Source organism: Myodes glareolus, chromosome 1, assembly GCF_982192425.1.
Source record: "Myodes glareolus chromosome 1, mMyoGla1.1, whole genome shotgun sequence".
In the NCBI taxonomy this organism is placed as follows: Eukaryota; Metazoa; Chordata; class Mammalia; order Rodentia; family Cricetidae; genus Myodes; species Myodes glareolus.
In genome coordinates, this window is record NC_142026.1 from 55,778,686 (window position 1) to 55,795,473 (window position 16,788).

The 16,788-nt window shown below is 52.1% G+C and overlaps 5 protein-coding genes across 8 annotated transcripts; 2 read left to right on the forward strand and 3 right to left on the reverse strand.

Moving 5' to 3' along the window:
- Positions 1-241: 241 nt before the first annotated feature.
- Igflr1 (IGF like family receptor 1) lies at positions 242-3,022 on the reverse strand. The gene is made up of 5 exons (XM_048438240.3): positions 2,936-3,022; positions 1,821-1,997; positions 1,274-1,458; positions 707-1,031; positions 242-621 (listed from the first exon to the last, which is right to left on the reverse strand). Exons 1-5 carry the CDS (start codon positions 3,012-3,014, stop codon positions 296-298), a joined length of 1,092 nt encoding a protein of 363 aa, XP_048294197.3. The 5' UTR covers positions 3,015-3,022; the 3' UTR covers positions 242-295.
- A 27-nt stretch (positions 3,023-3,049) lies between these two features.
- On the reverse strand, positions 3,050-5,673 carry U2af1l4 (U2 small nuclear RNA auxiliary factor 1 like 4). Of its 2 annotated transcripts, none has more exons than XM_087906695.1 (8): positions 5,489-5,673; positions 5,264-5,351; positions 4,892-4,958; positions 4,755-4,804; positions 4,585-4,683; positions 4,294-4,427; positions 4,097-4,192; positions 3,050-3,305 (listed from the first exon to the last, which is right to left on the reverse strand). In XM_087906695.1, the coding sequence occupies exons 1-8, from the start codon at positions 5,530-5,532 to the stop codon at positions 3,221-3,223; spliced, it is 663 nt and encodes a 220-aa protein (XP_087762821.1). In that variant the 5' UTR covers positions 5,533-5,673; the 3' UTR covers positions 3,050-3,220. The 2 variants fall into 2 exon arrangements, with proteins under 2 accessions (XP_087762821.1, XP_087762823.1); XM_087906697.1 differs by having other exon boundaries at positions 5,264-5,326; positions 5,480-5,542.
- Positions 5,674-5,685: 12 nt separating this feature from the next.
- Positions 5,686-6,988, forward strand: Psenen (presenilin enhancer, gamma-secretase subunit). The gene is made up of 4 exons (XM_087906704.1): positions 5,686-5,840; positions 5,949-6,091; positions 6,450-6,554; positions 6,713-6,988. The coding sequence occupies exons 2-4, from the start codon at positions 6,031-6,033 to the stop codon at positions 6,850-6,852; spliced, it is 306 nt and encodes a 101-aa protein (XP_087762830.1). The 5' UTR covers positions 5,686-5,840; positions 5,949-6,030; the 3' UTR covers positions 6,853-6,988.
- Positions 6,989-9,049: 2,061 nt separating this feature from the next.
- On the forward strand, positions 9,050-13,521 carry Lin37 (lin-37 DREAM MuvB core complex component). Of its 2 annotated transcripts, XM_087906687.1 has the most exons (10): positions 9,050-9,068; positions 9,258-9,365; positions 11,284-11,359; positions 11,542-11,589; positions 11,860-11,889; positions 11,968-12,053; positions 12,138-12,304; positions 13,003-13,143; positions 13,231-13,304; positions 13,390-13,521. In XM_087906687.1, exons 2-10 carry the CDS (start codon positions 9,332-9,334, stop codon positions 13,469-13,471), a joined length of 738 nt encoding a protein of 245 aa, XP_087762813.1. In that variant the 5' UTR covers positions 9,050-9,068; positions 9,258-9,331; the 3' UTR covers positions 13,472-13,521. The 2 variants fall into 2 exon arrangements, with proteins under 2 accessions (XP_087762813.1, XP_087762805.1); XM_087906679.1 differs by lacking the exon at positions 9,050-9,068 and having other exon boundaries at positions 9,134-9,365.
- Positions 13,522-13,545: 24 nt separating this feature from the next.
- Positions 13,546-16,628, reverse strand: Hspb6 (heat shock protein family B (small) member 6). Of its 2 annotated transcripts, none has more exons than XM_048438354.3 (3): positions 16,225-16,628; positions 14,615-14,737; positions 13,546-14,540 (listed from the first exon to the last, which is right to left on the reverse strand). In XM_048438354.3, exons 1-3 carry the CDS (start codon positions 16,369-16,371, stop codon positions 14,373-14,375), a joined length of 438 nt encoding a protein of 145 aa, XP_048294311.1. In that variant the 5' UTR covers positions 16,372-16,628; the 3' UTR covers positions 13,546-14,372. The 2 variants fall into 2 exon arrangements, with proteins under 2 accessions (XP_048294311.1, XP_048294308.1); XM_048438351.3 differs by lacking the exon at positions 16,225-16,628 and adding an exon at positions 15,644-15,912.
- Between the last annotated feature and the right edge of the window lie 160 nt (positions 16,629-16,788).

The following is a 16,788-nucleotide window of genomic DNA, read 5'->3' on the forward strand; positions in this document are numbered from 1 at the left end:
TCATACAGGGTTCCAGGCCAGCCTGGACTATGTGGAATGCAGCCTCAAAATTAGGCTCTGCAGAGATGTCAGAGCTAGTGTGCTAGTAAGTTGAGTGCAGACAGATAACTCCAGGAGTGGCCAGGTTCATACAGGTCCTGTTCATACTGGAATGGACCCTTTACCGAAAGAAGGCTGTCTATTGGCTTGGGGCCCCACCAGGATTATATTCCAAGAAGACTCCTTTAATGAGCAGCAGACATTAGCTTCAAGGGAAACTTTATTGAGAGAGCAGTAAGCTCCAGCAAACCCCGACTCAGCCAAGCTTGGATAGCACTTGCAGTGCGTCTGCCCGCCCTAGCTGGGCCAGGTGTATGCCAAGCTGTCCCAGAGTAGCAGATGGCTCTCTTGCCACCACCATCTCAATCAGGGCTCTCAGGGGTGAGCGATTAGGCCGCAGTGAGTAGGCAAAGGTAGACCAGGTGGCAGGCAGCCCATATCTTGCAGCCAGGTGTCGTGTGGTACCATAAGCCATGCCCCCGCTAGGCCCAGGCTCAGGGTCCAGCAGCATAATCAGTTCCTCCAGGACTTCCAGCTCGTCCAGGAGGCGAGACAGGGGCTGTGAGGTCAGGCCCTGAAGCTCTGGAAAACCAGGCCGGTAGTGAAGGGGAGGAAGGACAAGCTTCAAGGTTACCTTCCCTCCTGGGCAGGGCTGTCCCCTACTAACCCCAGCTTGAGAGCTGCAGCGGTGGTGTCTTGCCGCTGTTCCTACTTCCCAACATCTCTAGGGTGCCTGGAGAGCACCAGTGTGCATAAGTGCTGGGGCCTCCAGAAGCCAAGCTGAGACAGGGATGGGAGCAGGCTTTTCTCTTGAACAAAGAGAGCAAGCCCACTACCAAGAACAGGAGCACCAGGAAGAGGGTCAGCACTGAGGGTGGAGCAAAGCCAGGCTTGGAGACCTTATTCTTGGTTGTCTGTTCCTGAGCCAGGGAGATATAGAGCCCTGCTTCTTCAGTTGTCGGAGGACAGACTTCCTTGGGAGGGATGGGCTTCTGAGGATAGATAGAGGTTTGAGAGTGAAACAAGCCTCCCACCCACCCCTTAGGTCCTTAAATGGATCTACTTCTGCTCCCACCTCATCCACCCACTGAAGGCTTTGCACTTGGGGATTCTGCTGTGCTCCCCCACCCTCTTGAGTGAGGCTCCCCCACTGACCCAAGCTTTGCTCATGGAACCCACAGCAGCCCACAGCTACCTCAGGCAATCCCTGTCCCAGAGCCCAGGCATCAAGCACCTTTCTACACTGCTTCTGGGTTCTACTGTGGCTCTCCATACGTGCAGGGGTTGTGGCTCCGCTGCTACAGGGGCTACACAGCTCTGTGCTATTGGGGTTGCAATACCCAGGAGAACACTTCCTGAAAGGATGTGCCACCGTGTCGCCGAAGTCATTGAGTCCGCAGTTTTCTGTAAACTCGTAGTCTAGTAGGACAAATGGGCTCCAGAGGCACGTCTGCGCACAGACGTTCCCTCCCTCGCTAGTTGGCCCTTCCCCTTCAAATCCACAGGAAACCCCACCCCTTTCCCCACCCACTCTACCAAGTCCTGCCCACATTGTAAAATCTATATACATAAGCCCTTTCTCCCTCTCTCCCCACTCACAGGTAAAATTCGCTTTTTGTCTTCGTCCTAACCTATCCTTTCTGCACAGGCTCAGTCCATCCTCCCAGTTTTACTTGCCAAAGACCCATCGCCCATACTCCTCAAACAAGCCCCACTGTCAGGACCAGCAAGAACCTTGCCACTTCTTGGCGCCCCTTATTTTGGTACTATCTAGAGCTCACCAGGACAAGCTGGAGGCCCAAAGCGCTGCAGGCAGCTCCGGCAGCACCTGATGTCAGGGTTCCAGTACTCAAGGCGGCCGCAGAACCCAGAGACTTCCCGCGAGGCAGCTCGAATCAGCAGCAGCATGGCCACTGCGGCTGTCCAGAAAAGACATCTGGGCCCCATCTCAGCACAACCTGTGGGTTGTGACCACAGGACTTTCTTCCATCCACACCGCTTCTGCAACACTTTCCAGGAAGTCCAGGGCAGGAGGAAGTGGTGGGTGTAGGGGCGCAGAATTCTAGGCGGGGCCTCTTTGAGGGCTGGTGTGCCCCATACTCAACTCCAGGCCCACAGGCCTAAAAAGAACTTGATGTGGATGGTCAGATTATCCGTCCTCACACACTTGCCTTCTCATTTTCTTCTCTAAGATGGGGTAACAGAACCTGTCTCACTAGATGAAGGCCGTGGGGGGGGGCAGTGGTGGTGAATCTACTAAAACATCCCAGCAGTCAAGTGTGGGACGCATATCCCAGCACTTGGAAGGTAAAGGCAGAAGGAGCTCTGAGTTTGAGACCTGCATGGTTTACAGGGAGAGTTTCAGGCCAGCCATAGTTATACAGTGAGACCTTGCCTCAAAAACCAATTAAAGCCTGGCAGTGGTGGTGTACACCTTTTAATCCCAGCACTCGGGGTAGAGGCAGGTGGATCTTTTAGAGTTTTGAGACCAGCCTGGTCTACAGGGCTAGCTCCAGCAGGCCAGCCTGGTCTACAGAGCTAGTTCCAGGACAGCTAGAGCTGTTATACAGAGAAACCCTGTCTTGAAAAACAAAAACAAACCCAAAACCAATTAAAACAAACCACAAACCAAACACCACAGTACTAGCAGATGGCCAAAGCTTTCCAAGCTCTGAAAGGGTAGGGACTACCTACCTTTCATCTCAGGGTGGCGTGGTGGGCTTCAGAGTTCAGGCCTAACCTCCTGAGGACTAACGGCCCCAAGTCACCTCTCCCTCTCCTTTTCTCATCCCCATCTGTTAGGAATCCTCCAACCTGCCACAACTGGGGACATTTCCCTAAAAGGCACCTAGAAAGGGCAATTTAAGTTTTGGGTACAAAAGCAGTCCCAACTTACCGGTGCAGACCCAGACCCAAAGCCTCCTTTCACAGCTGGTTCCAAGCTGCTCTACTGAGCCTGTGGTTGGTGTATACATTCTCTTAGATGTGGGGGTGGAAAGAAACCACACACTCAAATTCTAAAGCTTTATTAGAGGAGGAATGGGAGGAGCAAGTTCCTCTGCTGAGCAGATTGTATCGTGAAGTTCTGAAGCCTGGGATGGAGCTGGAGTGAAGAGGGCTTTGAGAAGGGACCCTGCACAGGAACATCTCTGCCCTTGGGTGAGGAACAGGAGCACCAGTCTCAGAAGCGACCATGCCGGTGGTCTGGGGAACGGCGCCGGTTCCTTTCTCGGGGACGGTGGCCTGTATGGGATCTTGGGGGTGACCTGGGAAGTGGGAAGAGGTGTGGACAGAGATGGGTAAGAAAGTTAGGAATGGTGTGAAGATTTTCCCAGGCCGCTCTCTCAGGCACAGGATGGTTGTTAATGTCATTTCAGGATTGGTACTCAGGGGTCTTGGGTTTGGACTTCACACTGTTTTGGGCACTGAGATTAAGGTACTTGCTGTTGAGTAATCCTTTACACTGTGTCACTGTGATTGGTTTACTAAACAAGCTAACTGGCCAATAGCTGAACAGGATCAAGTTAGGCAGGAAAGCGAAACTGAGAATGACGGGCTAAGGAAGGGCAGAGTCAGGGAGTCATCAGTCAGATGAGGCACCACATAGATTAATAGAAATGGGTTAAGTTGTAAGAGCTAGTTAATAACAAACACGAGCGGGCTGGAGAGATGGCTCAGAGGTTAAGAACAATGCCTGCTCTTCCAAAGGTCCTGAGTTCAATTCCCAGCAACCACATGGTGGCTCACAACCATCTGTAATGGGGTCTGGTGCCCTCTTCTGGCCTGCAGGCATACACACAGACAGAATAATGTATACATAATAAATAAATAATTTAAAAAAATAACAAACACGAGCTACTGGCTGAGCATTTGTAATTAATATAAGCCTTGGTGAGAGCGGCTGCAGGACAGGAAAAGTCTGCCTACTGGTACTGCTCTCCAGGCAAGGTTCAAAACTATATATATAGCACAAGAACCTTGAAATGGTATGCCCACAAAACCAGAATCAGATTCATCTCAAGGTATAGGAGTACTTGGTAAGCTGGACCTGAAGTACCTATGCCTGGGTCCTCGCCCATAGAGCTGTCGGCGAAGGTTCCGGGATATGGGTCGTAGGTGCATGAAGTTGCAGAAGCCACCTCGGGTACATTCCCTAAGAACAGATACAAGAGGCCATCACCACTGACAACCCCCTACCAAACCCTGAAGTGCCTGGGACTCTGATGCACAGCCCACTCCTCTACTTTGCCATACCCCATCTCGTACTGCCGGCAGCACGACTCTCGGAAGTCAGTGACAGGGGACAGCTCCGCATGCACAGCTTGACCGTTGAACCAGCGGTTATTGAGTTCAGTCACAGCCCGCTCTGCATCCTCCTCCCGGCGGAACTGAGGGAAAAGTGGATGACCATGGGCTGTGGAAGTCAAGATCTTCAGGGGACGAGTCAGCTCTGAGGGACAGTCCTCAGGCTGTGAGGTTTCAGTGGTGGCCATCAGGCACTCAAATGTTTCCACTGCTGGGCTCTAAGCAGGGGGCAACAGGCACCTTAACATAGACATTGCCCACGAGGTGGTCCCCAAGGTTGTCACACACATTCATCTCTTCGATCTCTCCGTACTTCTCCTGCAGTTCTGTGAACACCTCCTGCAGAAGATGGAGAGAGACTCAGCTAAGGTCTGGCACACAGGGAACCCAGCTATCCCGGCAAGTCTCACCTCAAAGAAATTATCATAGTGCTCTTGCACCTCCACGTCGCTCACGTGACCTGGAGGCGGGACAAAGAGGGAAATGAGGGCGTAGACTGCTGGGGGTTGTCTGCTCGGCCCCTGACCTGACTGGTTTTCTTACTCACAGTGCGATCCGTCTGCGGTTTGGGCTGTGTTCTGTGGATTTCGGTACAAGTTGAGCAGCACTATGGTCTGAACAAAAAATAAAGAGGCCTGGGCTCAGAAATCAGGGCTGCATGCAGAGTGGGTGTGAGGCTGGGGGCTGAAATGGGAACCACTGGAGTTTGTCAGAGATGCTTGCGCCTAAGAAACGACCTGGACAGTCAAGGGGCGTGGCCTGCGCACATGGGAGGTGTGGCCCAGTCCCCGAGAGAAGGGTCTACTCAGAGGGCCAGGTCAGAAAGCAAGAGAGATTGGCCTTAGGAATCCGGAAGAGGCGGGACCTCGGGATGATGGGCAGCAGACGAAGCGCGGAGCGGCACGAATCTAGGTCTCACCTGGCTGAAAGTGGGTTTGTTGTGAAGTCGGGAGCACCGGTCCCCGTGCCGGCAGGCCCCAATCTTAAAGTAAAAAGAGCAGTTAACCCTGGAAGAGGTGCAAAGACAGAGGTAAACCGAGGGCCGGGAAGGCCGGGCATCCCACGATCACTGCCCTGTCCACCCAGCCCATAAGGACCCAAGTGCCCCGGCTCCCTGAGAGGCCACTCCCTTCACCATTCTCACTTGTCCTTCTCAGTCCCGAATATCGAAGCTAAATATTCAGCCATTTTTACCCGAACACTCCAACGCGCCTGCTCCTTACGTCACTTCCGTTGCTCAGGAGCGTTGGGAAGTGTAGTTTGTACCTGCCTATGCCGCGACTGCGCACGCGTGTTGGAGGCCCGCTTGTTCTCCCAGACAGTCATGCGCAAGGTCCTAGCAACGCATGCGTACAACGTAGCCTCCGGGGGAAATTAAAAAAAAAAAAGAAAAGAAAAGAAAAACTACAAACTCCGCAGAAACCTGCGGCGTCTCTTGCAAACGGCCGCAGTTAAAAACAACGAAGGAATCCCGGCAGAAGGGATAAACTCCATTGGTGAGTTGGGGGTTGTCTGGCGCACCCTAACTAGTCTGCCTGTTGGCGGGCGCAGAGGTACCCTCCTCTCGTAGCAACCTTCTCCCTTTATCTAATTTGTCGTAATAGGGGCGTGGTAGTTCGTGATCTCGCGCTTGTCGTTTGGGTCTTGGTCTGCAGACCCTTAGAACCACCGGGCTCCAGCGCAGCTATGAACTTGGAGCGGGTGTCCAATGAGGAGAAGTTGAATCTGTGCCGGAAGTACTATCTTGGTAAGGCCGATCCCCCTAGGTTTCGGGTAATACAGGGGACTGGACTAGAGCGTCCCGAGGCTAGAGGACATAGCGAACTGGATTGTGGATTTTTAGGGGTAACGCAACTGGGAATGTAGACTCTGGTCCGCGAGAAGAGAGACCTCAGGAAGGAGCAAGCTGGGGGCCTCAGTTTCTGAGTCCCAAAAGAGAAAGAATGAACGCCTGGGTCCAGATAAGGAATCCCTGGATCTGTAAACCCCAAACAGCGGAGATCTCCGGTTGAACGTGGGAGAGGACCTTCTAAATGGGCTTTTAAGGTGGGGATCAGGGAAGGTCCTCATTGCCGTTTGGCCAAGTGTGGCTATTCTTTTCCTAGGTGGTTTTGCATTCCTGCCTTTTCTTTGGTTGGTCAACATTTTCTGGTTCTTCAGAGAGGCCTTCCTCGCCCCAGCCTACACAGAGCAGAGCCAAATCAAAGGCTGTGAGTTCTAGGGCACCAGCAAAAAGCAAACAAACAAACAGGGTAGTGGGTGGTTGGAAGGGATGATGGAGGCTCAAGACCTCTGGGAGATCTGTGGCAGGGATAAAAAGGTGGGCCCGGGGGAGGTCAACTCTTCCAACCCTTGTTCTTCATTATAGATGTTTGGCGCTCAGCTGTGGGCTTCCTCTTCTGGGTAATTGTTCTTACCACCTGGATCACCATCTTCCAGATCTACCGGCCCCGCTGGGGTGCTCTTGGGGACTACCTTTCCTTCACCATTCCCCTGGGCACCCCTTGATAACCTCACAAGCTGGAAAGCTGGCGATCTGTTCTTTCCCCCAAGATGGGCTTCTCTGCTCTAAGCTTTTCTCAAACCCTAAAGACTGTCTGTCCCCCATTTCCCATCTGCTCTAATAAATGATCCTAACTTTAAATATTGACTTCTTGGAATCTTTTGGAAGAAGCATAAAATGGTTGCCAACATTCAAAAACACTTACTGAACCCTTTTGAAATAGGAACTCTCCTGCTGAGGAGCCCTGTCTCACAGATGAGGAAGAAAAGAGTGACACCCCCACTTCTAGGGGCTGCTATCCTATACTGGTAGTTGTGCATTAAAAAATAACAACTTTCGCCTGGCAGTGGTGGTGCACGCCTTTAATCTCAACACTTGGGAGGCAGAGACAGGTGGATCTCTGTGAGTTCGAGACCAGCCTGGTCTACAAGAGTTAGTTCCAGGACAGGCTCCAAAGCTACAGAGAAACCTTGTCTCGAAAAACAAAACAAAACAAAAAAATAACAACTTTCTTAGCCAGATGGTGGTGGTGCACGTTTTTAATCTCAGCTCTGGGGAAGCGGAGGCAAACAGATCTCTGTAAGTTTGCAGCCAGCCTGGTCTACAAAGTGGGGACACACAAACACCCCGACTTTCTTAACTGGGGATGTAGTTTACTGGTAATACACTTGTTCCGCGTGAGAAAGATGCTAGGTTCAATTCCCAGCAGACAAACCAAACAAGATACTTACTTTCTTGTTCTGTGTTTTAGTATTGTTGGCCAAGGAAGAACTCATGTGAGCCTAGACTCTGGAGGTGTCTAGAGCGAGAGAACTAAGAGCATTCTTAGAAAAACCTCATTGACTTTCCTATTTTTATTATTTTTAAGTATACACACGTGCTTTAATGCAGTGCCCGTGGAAGCCAGAAGAGGGCGTCTTATCCTCTGGAACTGCAGTTGCAGATGCTTATGAGTCTCCATATGGGTACTGGGAACCAACTTGGGTCCCCTTGACCAGTGAGCCATGTCTCTGGCCCTTTGAACTTCTATTGAAAATTTCATGATTTTGGTGGCTCACATCTGTAATCCCAGTGCTTTGAAGCAGAGGCATGTGGATTTCTGTGAATTCCAGGCCAGCCAGAGTTATATACTGATATCCTGTCTCAAAACAATAAAATACAATTTCAGGGCTGGAGAGATGGCTCATTGGTTAAGAGCACTGACTGCGCTTCCAGAGGACCCAGGTTCAAATTCCAGCACCCACATGATGGCTAACAATTCTGTCAGTCCAGTTCCAGGGGATCTGACACCTTCACACCAACTAAATAAGATACATATATTTAAAACAACAACAACAACAAAAAAAAAAAACCCCACAGTTTCAGCAGAGGGTCTGGTGAGATGACTCAGTGCGGAAGGGCACTTGCTGCCAATCCTGGCCTGAGTTTGACCACCAAATCTCGTACGTGATCCTCTGACCTCTACAGGTGTACCATGGTACGTGTGTGCCCCTTCACACCCCAACCCCCAATAAATAAGTAAACAGACAAACAAAGATACCCAGCAGGGTATGTTAATGTTCAAAGCCAGCTTGGGTTGCATATATAGTTTCAGGCTAGACTGAGCCAGAGTGAGGCAATAAATAAATAAATAAATAACGATATAAAATCTCAGACCTACCTTGATGTTCCCTAGGACTATTTTAGAGCAGTTTTTGTTGTTGTTGTTGTTGTTGTTGTTGTTCCTTTTACATTTCATTTAGAATTTTGGCTTGTTTATTGACTATCTTCTAGTCTCTTCAAGATAAGCACCTTAGGGCAAGGCAGCATTGCTTGTTTTGTTCCTTGTGGTGTCCTCACTGTCTGGATGAATACCCAGCGCTCTAAATACTTGAATGACAGAGATTTTGCTCAGCAGGTAACTGATACCTAGCCAGCTTTCACTAAGGAGCCAGTCCAACTCCAGATCAGTCTTCATTTTTAGGGATCTCGGTGACAAAGAGCTACAGTAGTTAGTTCAAAGCTATAAATGAGTATACTGACAATACTAAAATATAACACTACAAATCTCGAGAAGCCTTGCGCTTCCCACAGTGCTCCGCGCGGCGAGCCTTGGAAGTTTGAATCACACGATCTCCCCCGCCGCCCTCCCCCCCCCCCCAGTAGTTTCCTGGGTTGTCGTTGGTTTGTTTCCGGAAACAGGGCCTCGGGAAGGTGGAACTTACAGGCTGGGGAACCAATGGTACAGGCTGTCAATTGGCCTGCGAATGAAATTGACGTTTTCATTAACTAATGGGAAATAGCGGCTGCCAAAGGGGCCCACCTACAAAAGGGAAGGAAGGGAAGTGGCGGCCCAGGCAGTGACCACTGGACGGTGCTCAGGCCCGAGGGCCAGTGGTACCCAGGCTTACCTTTGACCTTTTCCTGCCAGCCTCCTGCCTTGGCTTGTGAATCCTGTCTCCTCTAAGTGTTTCTGATCCAGCGAATTAGACTTGGACCCAAACCATGTTCCCGGTGAAGGTAAAAGTGGAGAAATCAGGTGAGGACTGGGGATCCAGATACCCGAGAGACGTGGGTTATCGCGAAAAAAGTGAACTATGTGGCATCTCTCTGCAGCCCATCTGACAGTCGCCCGGAGCATGCCATCTTCAAACCATCCCGGGCTGTGTTCAGAGTAGCTTTGAGATTGAATGGTGGTCATTCTGGCCCTGTAGCGGTAGTAACACTGCGGGGTCCGGAGCCCCTAACTCTTAAGAAGGGTCCTTTTCTTGTTCTACTTTAGTTTTCCCATTTCTGGAAGTCGTCACGAGTCAGCAGTTGTGCTGTGACCCTGAAGTACAGGGAATCAGTTCTCAATTGCTGTATTCCAGTAACCTTAGGGCGTAGGAAGTGTGGTGCATGAGAAAACAGAGGCTCAGGTGGAGCCAGACGGAACCCTAGAATGACATGGTAAAGGGCTGTGAGGCGGGTACAGAATCCAGAAAGAAAAGGTGGTCAGTAGTAAAACAGTGATGTGAGATGTTAAATGGGAGCAGTGTTACCTAAAACGAGATAAGGCTGTAGGTGAGCCTATCGTTTGCTTAGCATGCCCTGGACCCCTGGTTTCATCCCCAGTTCTGAAAAATAAGTAAAACCAGGCCTTAGTGATATTTCTTGTAGTCACAGCTAATCAAACAAATCAGTCCCAAAGTGGGAGGAAATGGCAGTTGGAGTGGCGATGTGGGGGAGTAGCCAGCGGTACCAAGGGAGCAGCGGGGAGGCCAGGATGGCTGCGGCAGTGAAGAAATGGAGACAAAGAGGTGGTGGGAAGGAGGACAGATAGATGGGTCCAGGACTTTTCCTCTGAGGGAAATGGGTAGTCTAGGGAGGTTTGTGAACCAAGGAGTAAGTTGGTAAATGTGTACCACAAAATGCCAAACAAAACAAAACAAAAAACCAAAGCAGAACAAAAACCCTACCTACAGTCCAACAATAAGAAAACCTGAGTGGAATAGTGGAGGGGCTGTTTGTGTTGGCACACACCTTTAATCCCAGTGCGTGGAAGGCAGAAGCTGGCAGATCTCTGAATTCAAGGTCAGTTTGCTCTGTTTAGTAAATTCCAGGCCACCCCATGACTACCTAGTGAGAGACACTCAAGTGGAAGGAGCCTTGCCACAAATATACAGTAGGACAAGGGTAGGCTTGGAAACACCAGGCTGAGTCCAGACCGCATTTTCCTGGGTCAGGATTGTGGAATCCTGAAGGGGTCCATGCTGGGGAAGATCAAAGCCAAGTTGCTTGTCTGTTTTTATTACTTTTTTCTCTGTTTTGCTTATTGTTTGAGCCAGGGTTTCTTGTAGCTGAGGCTGGCTTTGAACTCTTAATCCTCCTGCCTCAGTCTCCAGAGCTGGTGCTCGGATAACAGACACGTGCTACTATGCCTGGCTAGGCCTGACTTCCTTGGGAGGGGGGGTTCTCTTGTCTACGTCGTGGAAAGTGGATCAGAAAGAGAGAATGAGGCTAGGAGCTCAGTGGGGGGAGAGGGCAAGGTGGGGAGGGAATACGTCGTTAGACACACAGGAAGCCAAGTGGGCTAAGACCAGGAAGGGAAAGGGTGAGTCCAGGAACCTGTGGATTGGTGGGGATTCAGGAAGAGGGGTTAGTTTAGAGAGCCAGACCTAGTATGGGACCTGGTAGAAAGCCCCCAAGGGCTGTCCATGGAAGGTGTGCAGATCATAGACCTTAAGCTGGTGTTGTGTGGGAGAGGAGCCAACAGAGTGGAGCAATGGCAGCGGCCTCGGCTTGACCCCTGCCTAAGGCTCAGCAGCCCCATTCTGTCTTCATCTTAGTTCTCCACTGAGGGGCACTAAAGCTGCCACTTTCAGAGCACCTGGACCAGACCTTAGGGTTGCCTCCCACAGAGGGTGTGGGGGTGCACCTATGTGAACTGATTCCTACTTTGTACCTTCTGCCCTCAGAGATGGAGATGGCCAAAGCCCGGAACCAACTGGATGCCGTTCTTCAGTGTCTCCTGGAGAAGAGTCACATGGACAGGTTGGGGTCTGCTCCAACCTGGGGACCACAAGGGTGGGAACTGTGTCTGGACTCTTTGTGGTTGGGATCTGGATGGGAGACTAGAGGCCGACACGGGGAGAAAAGTATTCCCTGGGGAGACCCATTATTATCACATTCTGGGCCCTCAGTACCCTAAGCCAATGGTGCTCTTTTGCTCCTAGGGAACGTCTGGATGAAGATGCTGGAAAGACACCCTCAGATACACACAAGTAAGAGGTTTTGATGGGGTTTTATATGGACAGAGATACCTGTGGTGTAAGTGGCTCACACCTTGGGGATGTCTGTGGGATACAAGGGGTAGCAGTAAACCCCAGGATGTCCATTTTTATTGTTTTCAGTGCTAGGGATTGAACCCCAGGGGTTTTGCCCATGCTATTCAAATGCTCTATTACCAAACTACATCACCCTTCCTTGGGGTGGAGGTGTTGAGCAGGTGTTTATTAAAGGCTCGGCTGCTGATACCCTGTTTCTCCCTGCAGGGATTGCTCCATCGCTGCTACTGGCAAAAGGTAAGGTAACTGGGGCCCCAGCCCACTCTTGGGTTCTCAGTCCCCAGCTCCAGGCTGACATTCACCTTCACCACATAGGCCATCCGCCCGCTTCCCCCACCAGCGGAGGAAGAAGAGGAGGGAGATGGACGATGGGCTGGCTGAGGGGGGTCCTCAGAGATCCAGTGAGTAGGAGGGGCCCGAGAGGGTGGGCATGGAGCCAGGAACTAAATAAGGGTGCTCATTTATGTCCCACCTCCCCACCCCAGACACATATGTGATCAAGCTGTTTGACCGGAGTGTGGATTTGGCCCAGTTCAGTGAGAACACACCATTGTACCCCATCTGCCGTGCCTGGATGCGCAACAGTCCCTCAGTGCGAGAGCGGGAGCGGTCACCCAGCTCACCACTGCCCCCTCTGCCTGAGGATGAGGAGGTGGGATGACTCAGAGGCCAGAGAGAGCAGTGGGTGGATAGATTCAAGATCCCCGCCCCCCCCCATTGGTGGTAGATTGGTATAATCTCTGGGCCCCCTAAATGAGTATAGAGTCATAGAATAGGACACACAGCTATGTGCCATTAGGTGAAGACAGAGATCCTTAGGCCGGTTAGATACAGCTTCCTAGAGAACAGGGATTCTAAGAAATAAAGGGCTAAAAGAGATCTTTAGTGCAGACAGAGTGGCTACCAGGGGGGCCTTGGTGAGCAAATGTGGGCCCTGTGAGCGGGGTGGAGGGTGCTGGGGGTCTGGAAGTCTTCTGGCCTAAGAGGGCAGACAGGGATCCCTGGGACGGACATAGGACTTGACTCTGTCAAGATAAGGGTAAACCTGTTGCCCCCTGAACAGTTCCTTAAGGCAGGCATCTTGACCCCTACCTTGGGCTGACAGGTATAGATGAAATTCCCTGGGCTTGGCAAGGGTAGACAAGGGTTCTCAGGCTGACAAGAAGATCCGGTCCCTAGAACAGGAAGACCGTTCTCTAGCTGGTAAAGGTATGTGTCCCTCTGCTGTGACTCCTCCAAGTGCAGGTTTCTGACTCATGTCTGTGTCACTGGGAAAGGTAGGAGGGATGCATGTACTTTTAACCCTCTGCTCTGACTCTTGGGCCTCACAGTGGGGCTTGGTCTCCCTAGGGTTCAGAGGTCATCAACAGCAAAAGCCGTGATGTGTACAAGCTGCCTCCACCCACAGCCCCTGGGTCACTTGGTGATACCTGCAGATCCCGAATTCCATCCCCCCTGCAGCCTGAGACCCAGGGTACCCCAGATGACGAAGTAGGTGTATGAGGCTGGCCTGGAGTTCAGGGCATGTGTTGGGAGGTTGGGGCATGGCCACCTAGCTGGGCCTCTCTGTCCATGCAGCCCTCCGAGCCTGAACCTTCTCTTTCCACGCTCATCTATCGCAACATGCAACGCTGGAAACGTATACGCCAGAGGTAAGCATGCCTTGTCCCACTTGCTCCCTTCCTACATGCCCTCTGCATGTAAAAGGAGTTGCTAAATCCTCCTTTACCTCGCTAGGTGGAAGGAGGCATCTCATCGGAATCAGCTTCGTTACTCAGAAAGCATGAAGATCCTGCGGGAGATGTATGATCGGCAGTGATGTTCCCAGTCCCCCACCCTCACCCCAATAAACCTGCCCCCCAACCAAAACTGGCCCAGACATAAGGCAGTCAATGAATCTCTAGCGCCTTTATTGGGGACTGATAGGAAGGGCATGAGGTGACAGGAAACAAAGGTGTGACTGATCTTACAGGACAAGTGATGGGGAGGTGGCTGCTTAAGAAATCTGGCTGCAGGTGGGGGTCGGGACAAAGGAACCCAAGGGTTCTGGTTCATTGGCCTAGCACATCTGGGGAAGTTGGAGTATCTGTACAATTGAGTTTGGGGCTCCTGGTTGGTGGGGAATAGATTTCCAACCAATAGATTGGGAAGTCAGAACAGGATTCGGGAACTTAGGCTCCTGGAGTTTCAAGTCAGAAAATGGCCTGGGGCAGACTGTTAGGTGGTAGGGACAGGATCTAGAGTCTGGTGGACCAGACTTTAATGTTCTGATGTGGAAGGCCCATGCAGTCTGGGTCAGACTGGCCTTCCCATGGGTCATTGTGGGGAATCAGGTGACAGGCCTGGGGTGGGGGAGCACTATCTGCATTGTACTCTGGTCTTACAGTGTGGGCATTCTACAACTTAGAAGTGCAGTAGGCGGCCTAGTGCTAGTAGACGCCCAAAGTGGAGTCTACGCCAAGGAGGGTGACAGTGTGTGTGCTGTCCCTAGAGGGGTATTATGGATGGGGCCTGAAAGCTGACGGGACAGGGCAGGCTTGGGGTGTGTGTCTCAGTTACTAAGGCACAGGTAGGGCTTTAGGTGGAAAGACACCCAGATTTGGTGGGGAGGAACTGTCTTGACAGCGATTGGGACATCTGGCTGGGCAGCGGAGTCAGATCGGCTTTTAAAAGGGAGCCTAAAGAGGCTTCTCAGGTTCGGTCCTATAATGCCCGGACCCCTACTTGGCAGCAGGTGGTGATGGAAGTGGGGCCTGGGCTGATGCTGGTGTGGCCTGGATGGACAGGACACCCTCAGGAGACAGTGCCGAAGTCACAGCAGCAGGGTCCACACCAGGAGGCAGGCGGTAGCGACGGTGGAACTCTCGAGCAATGAATCCATGTTCATCCTGGGGAGGGAAATGGACTTGAGCGTCCCACCTTCCTGCCCAACCCTGCTGTCCCATCTGGCCTGCAGGCCTACCGGGCGCTCCTCATGCCGTGCGTGAACCTCCACATGGTCGCCAACCACCTTGACAGAGATTTCCTCTGGAGAGAAGTGCTTCACATCCAGTAGCACAGAAAAATACCCGGGGTCCTTGGCTGCCTGCATACATGGACATAGGTGTGGGATTTATTTATTATGTATAGTCTTCTGGGGCACCAGATCTCACTACAGATAGGAGTGAGCCATTATGTGGTTGCTGGGAATTGAACTCAGGACCTCCGGAACAGCAGTCAGTTGTCCTAACCTCTGAGCCATCTCTCCAGCCCCTAGGTGTGGGATTTTCACTGGGTGGGGGCTTGGCTTCTGGGACTCAGCACCCCTACCCTATGTAGGTTACAGTGCTGCTGCCCAAGGACTTGGGTAGACAGTTCCCTTTTCAGAGTCACCAGAACCTCAACCTTACACACAAATAACTAGCCTCCTCCCTCCCTTGTAGGCACTGGGTCCACCTCTCCTGAACTTTCACATTCAGAGGGTGACAGAGTTGGGTACCTGCCCTGTACCCCTACCCCATGTCATTGACTCCACAGTCACCATGGCTTTGTTTACGAGACCTCTTATTCCCCACCACGCTAGCAAGTGATGCCACTACATCTCCAGAGTTCTCAGGTTATGAAACCTCCGGTGCCTACTGAATTTATGGTACCCTTCCTCTGCTTTAAAGTGACCAAGGCCGCCTTCTTCAAATCACCCACCGAACTGGGAGACCGATACACAAGACCATTCCAACCCTTCGGGACTCGGTGTCCCGTCCCCGGATTCCTCGGGTCACCTTCCTCATTCCGTCCTTCCACCCCCGAGCTATGAGACTCCACTCCTCGCCCCTCAGGGGAATAGTAACCCGGTCTCAACACACCACATTCCGAGGACTCTCAGTGGCCCGCTGAAAGGTGGCGTTCTTCCCGAAACTTAAAATCTACAGACATTCCCGTATCCCGACCCCAGGGAGAACCAGACCGCTAGTCTTGTTAGTAGTTGAGTTGTCCCTTCCCCCAGGTCTGGCACCTGTGCTGTGGGCAGTGCCACACTGGGGGCGCGCAGATAGTAGGGGGCGATCGCAGCAGGGCACAGCGAAGCCAGCTCCGCCTCAAGCAGTCCCTCCCCGAAACGTTGGTCAAAGAGGCGTCCCGGAGCGGAAAAACCAGGTAAAGGAGCTGAAGCGCGGCGCAGCCAAGAAGGCTGCACAGGCACGGGGATCTCCATTCTGTTCCTCCGCTGCCACTCTGGGCTCCGCAGTGCCCAAGCGCACGCACTCTCCGATTTATACTGTGCCCAGTGCGGCCCTCGCGGCGGGCCTCTCAGGGACACTGGGATTGAGGCCAGACTCAGCCATTAGTATGCCTTATTTAGAAACTTCAATAATGACTTGGCTAGTTATTAAACGCCTGCTGGATGCCTGGAAAAGGACACCAGGGTACTGTTATTAAGCCTTTTCCATTTCTAGAAGGGGAAGCTAATGCTTAAGGAGGCAGACCCTTCTAGGTGTGGCGAACCACTGTGGCAGTAGTTGGGAACCTGGGCCCTGTAAAAGAGTTCTCCATCATCTTAATCCATCTCCGCCCGGCTGGCATCTGAGGATGACGCACCAGTCTTAGGAAGATTCCTGGAGAATGCGGCAGCCACGCCAGGCTGTCAGAGGACACAGAACAGACCCTACCCCAGAGTAGGTCGGGCCTAATTCTGGGCCTCTGACTCAGCCTCGGGTGCTCAGCGGCCAGGGGGGGCGTGAGCATGAACACTCCAAGTTGGCCCCCAGGGGCTGCGCGCCGGGGCCAGAAATAGCTCGTTTTGATCCTACTGCTTGGGCCAGGAGCCCGGACCTGGCAAGGACTGAGACCAGCTGCTCAGTAGCAAGAAGAAAGTGGTTAAGGTGACCATCAAGACGGGTTTGCCGGTCCAACTGATAGAGGGATGGCTAAGTGAAGACAGACGTCCCCGGTTAGCCCCGCAACAGTAGTTAGGCTGGAGCTGGGCCTTAGCTCCTACAACAACTCTGGCGGTTAGGCAAAAAAAAAAAAAAAAAGGACTGCGTAAAAGCCAACACACTTAGCGCTCTTCCAAGAGGCTGCCCAGCCTCTGATCCTTTCTATTGGTCAAAAGTCTTGCCAATGACTGCTGCACACTCCCTGCCTCCAATCAAACACGCGCCC

Coding starts and splice junctions, on each gene's coding strand:
- Igflr1 (XM_048438240.3), bottom strand. CDS start 3,014: ATGTATACACCAACCACAGGCTCAGTAGAGCAGCTTGGAACCAGCTGT. Junction 1,998..2,935: donor TTGGGTCTGGGTCTGCACCG/GTAAGTTGGGAC, acceptor CACAACCCACAG/GTTGTGCTGAGATGGGGCCC. Junction 622..706: donor GCTGCAGCTCTCAAGCTGGG/GTTAGTAGGGGA, acceptor CTGGTTTTCCAG/AGCTTCAGGGCCTGACCTCA.
- U2af1l4 (XM_087906695.1), bottom strand. CDS start 5,532: ATGGCTGAATATTTAGCTTCGATATTCGGGACTGAGAAGGACAA. Junction 4,193..4,293: donor TGCCGGCAGTACGAGATGGG/GTATGGCAAAGT, acceptor ATCTGTTCTTAG/GGAATGTACCCGAGGTGGCT. Junction 3,306..4,096: donor GGGCGAGGACCCAGGCATAG/GTACTTCAGGTC, acceptor CCCACTTCCCAG/GTCACCCCCAAGATCCCATA.
- Psenen (XM_087906704.1), top strand. CDS start 6,031: ATGAACTTGGAGCGGGTGTCCAATGAGGAGAAGTTGAATCTGTGCCGG. Junction 6,092..6,449: donor GTGCCGGAAGTACTATCTTG/GTAAGGCCGATC, acceptor TTCTTTTCCTAG/GTGGTTTTGCATTCCTGCCT. Junction 6,555..6,712: donor GCAGAGCCAAATCAAAGGCT/GTGAGTTCTAGG, acceptor TCTTCATTATAG/ATGTTTGGCGCTCAGCTGTG.
- Lin37 (XM_087906687.1), top strand. CDS start 9,332: ATGTTCCCGGTGAAGGTAAAAGTGGAGAAATCAG. Junction 11,590..11,859: donor ACACCCTCAGATACACACAA/GTAAGAGGTTTT, acceptor TTCTCCCTGCAG/GGATTGCTCCATCGCTGCTA. Junction 13,305..13,389: donor TGGAAACGTATACGCCAGAG/GTAAGCATGCCT, acceptor TTACCTCGCTAG/GTGGAAGGAGGCATCTCATC.
- Hspb6 (XM_048438351.3), bottom strand. CDS start 15,841: ATGGAGATCCCCGTGCCTGTGCAGCCTTCTTGGCTGCGCCGCGCTTCA. Junction 14,738..15,643: donor TGGCACTGCCCACAGCACAG/GTGCCAGACCTG, acceptor CCATGTATGCAG/GCAGCCAAGGACCCCGGGTA. Junction 14,541..14,614: donor CACGGCATGAGGAGCGCCCG/GTAGGCCTGCAG, acceptor TTCCCTCCCCAG/GATGAACATGGATTCATTGC.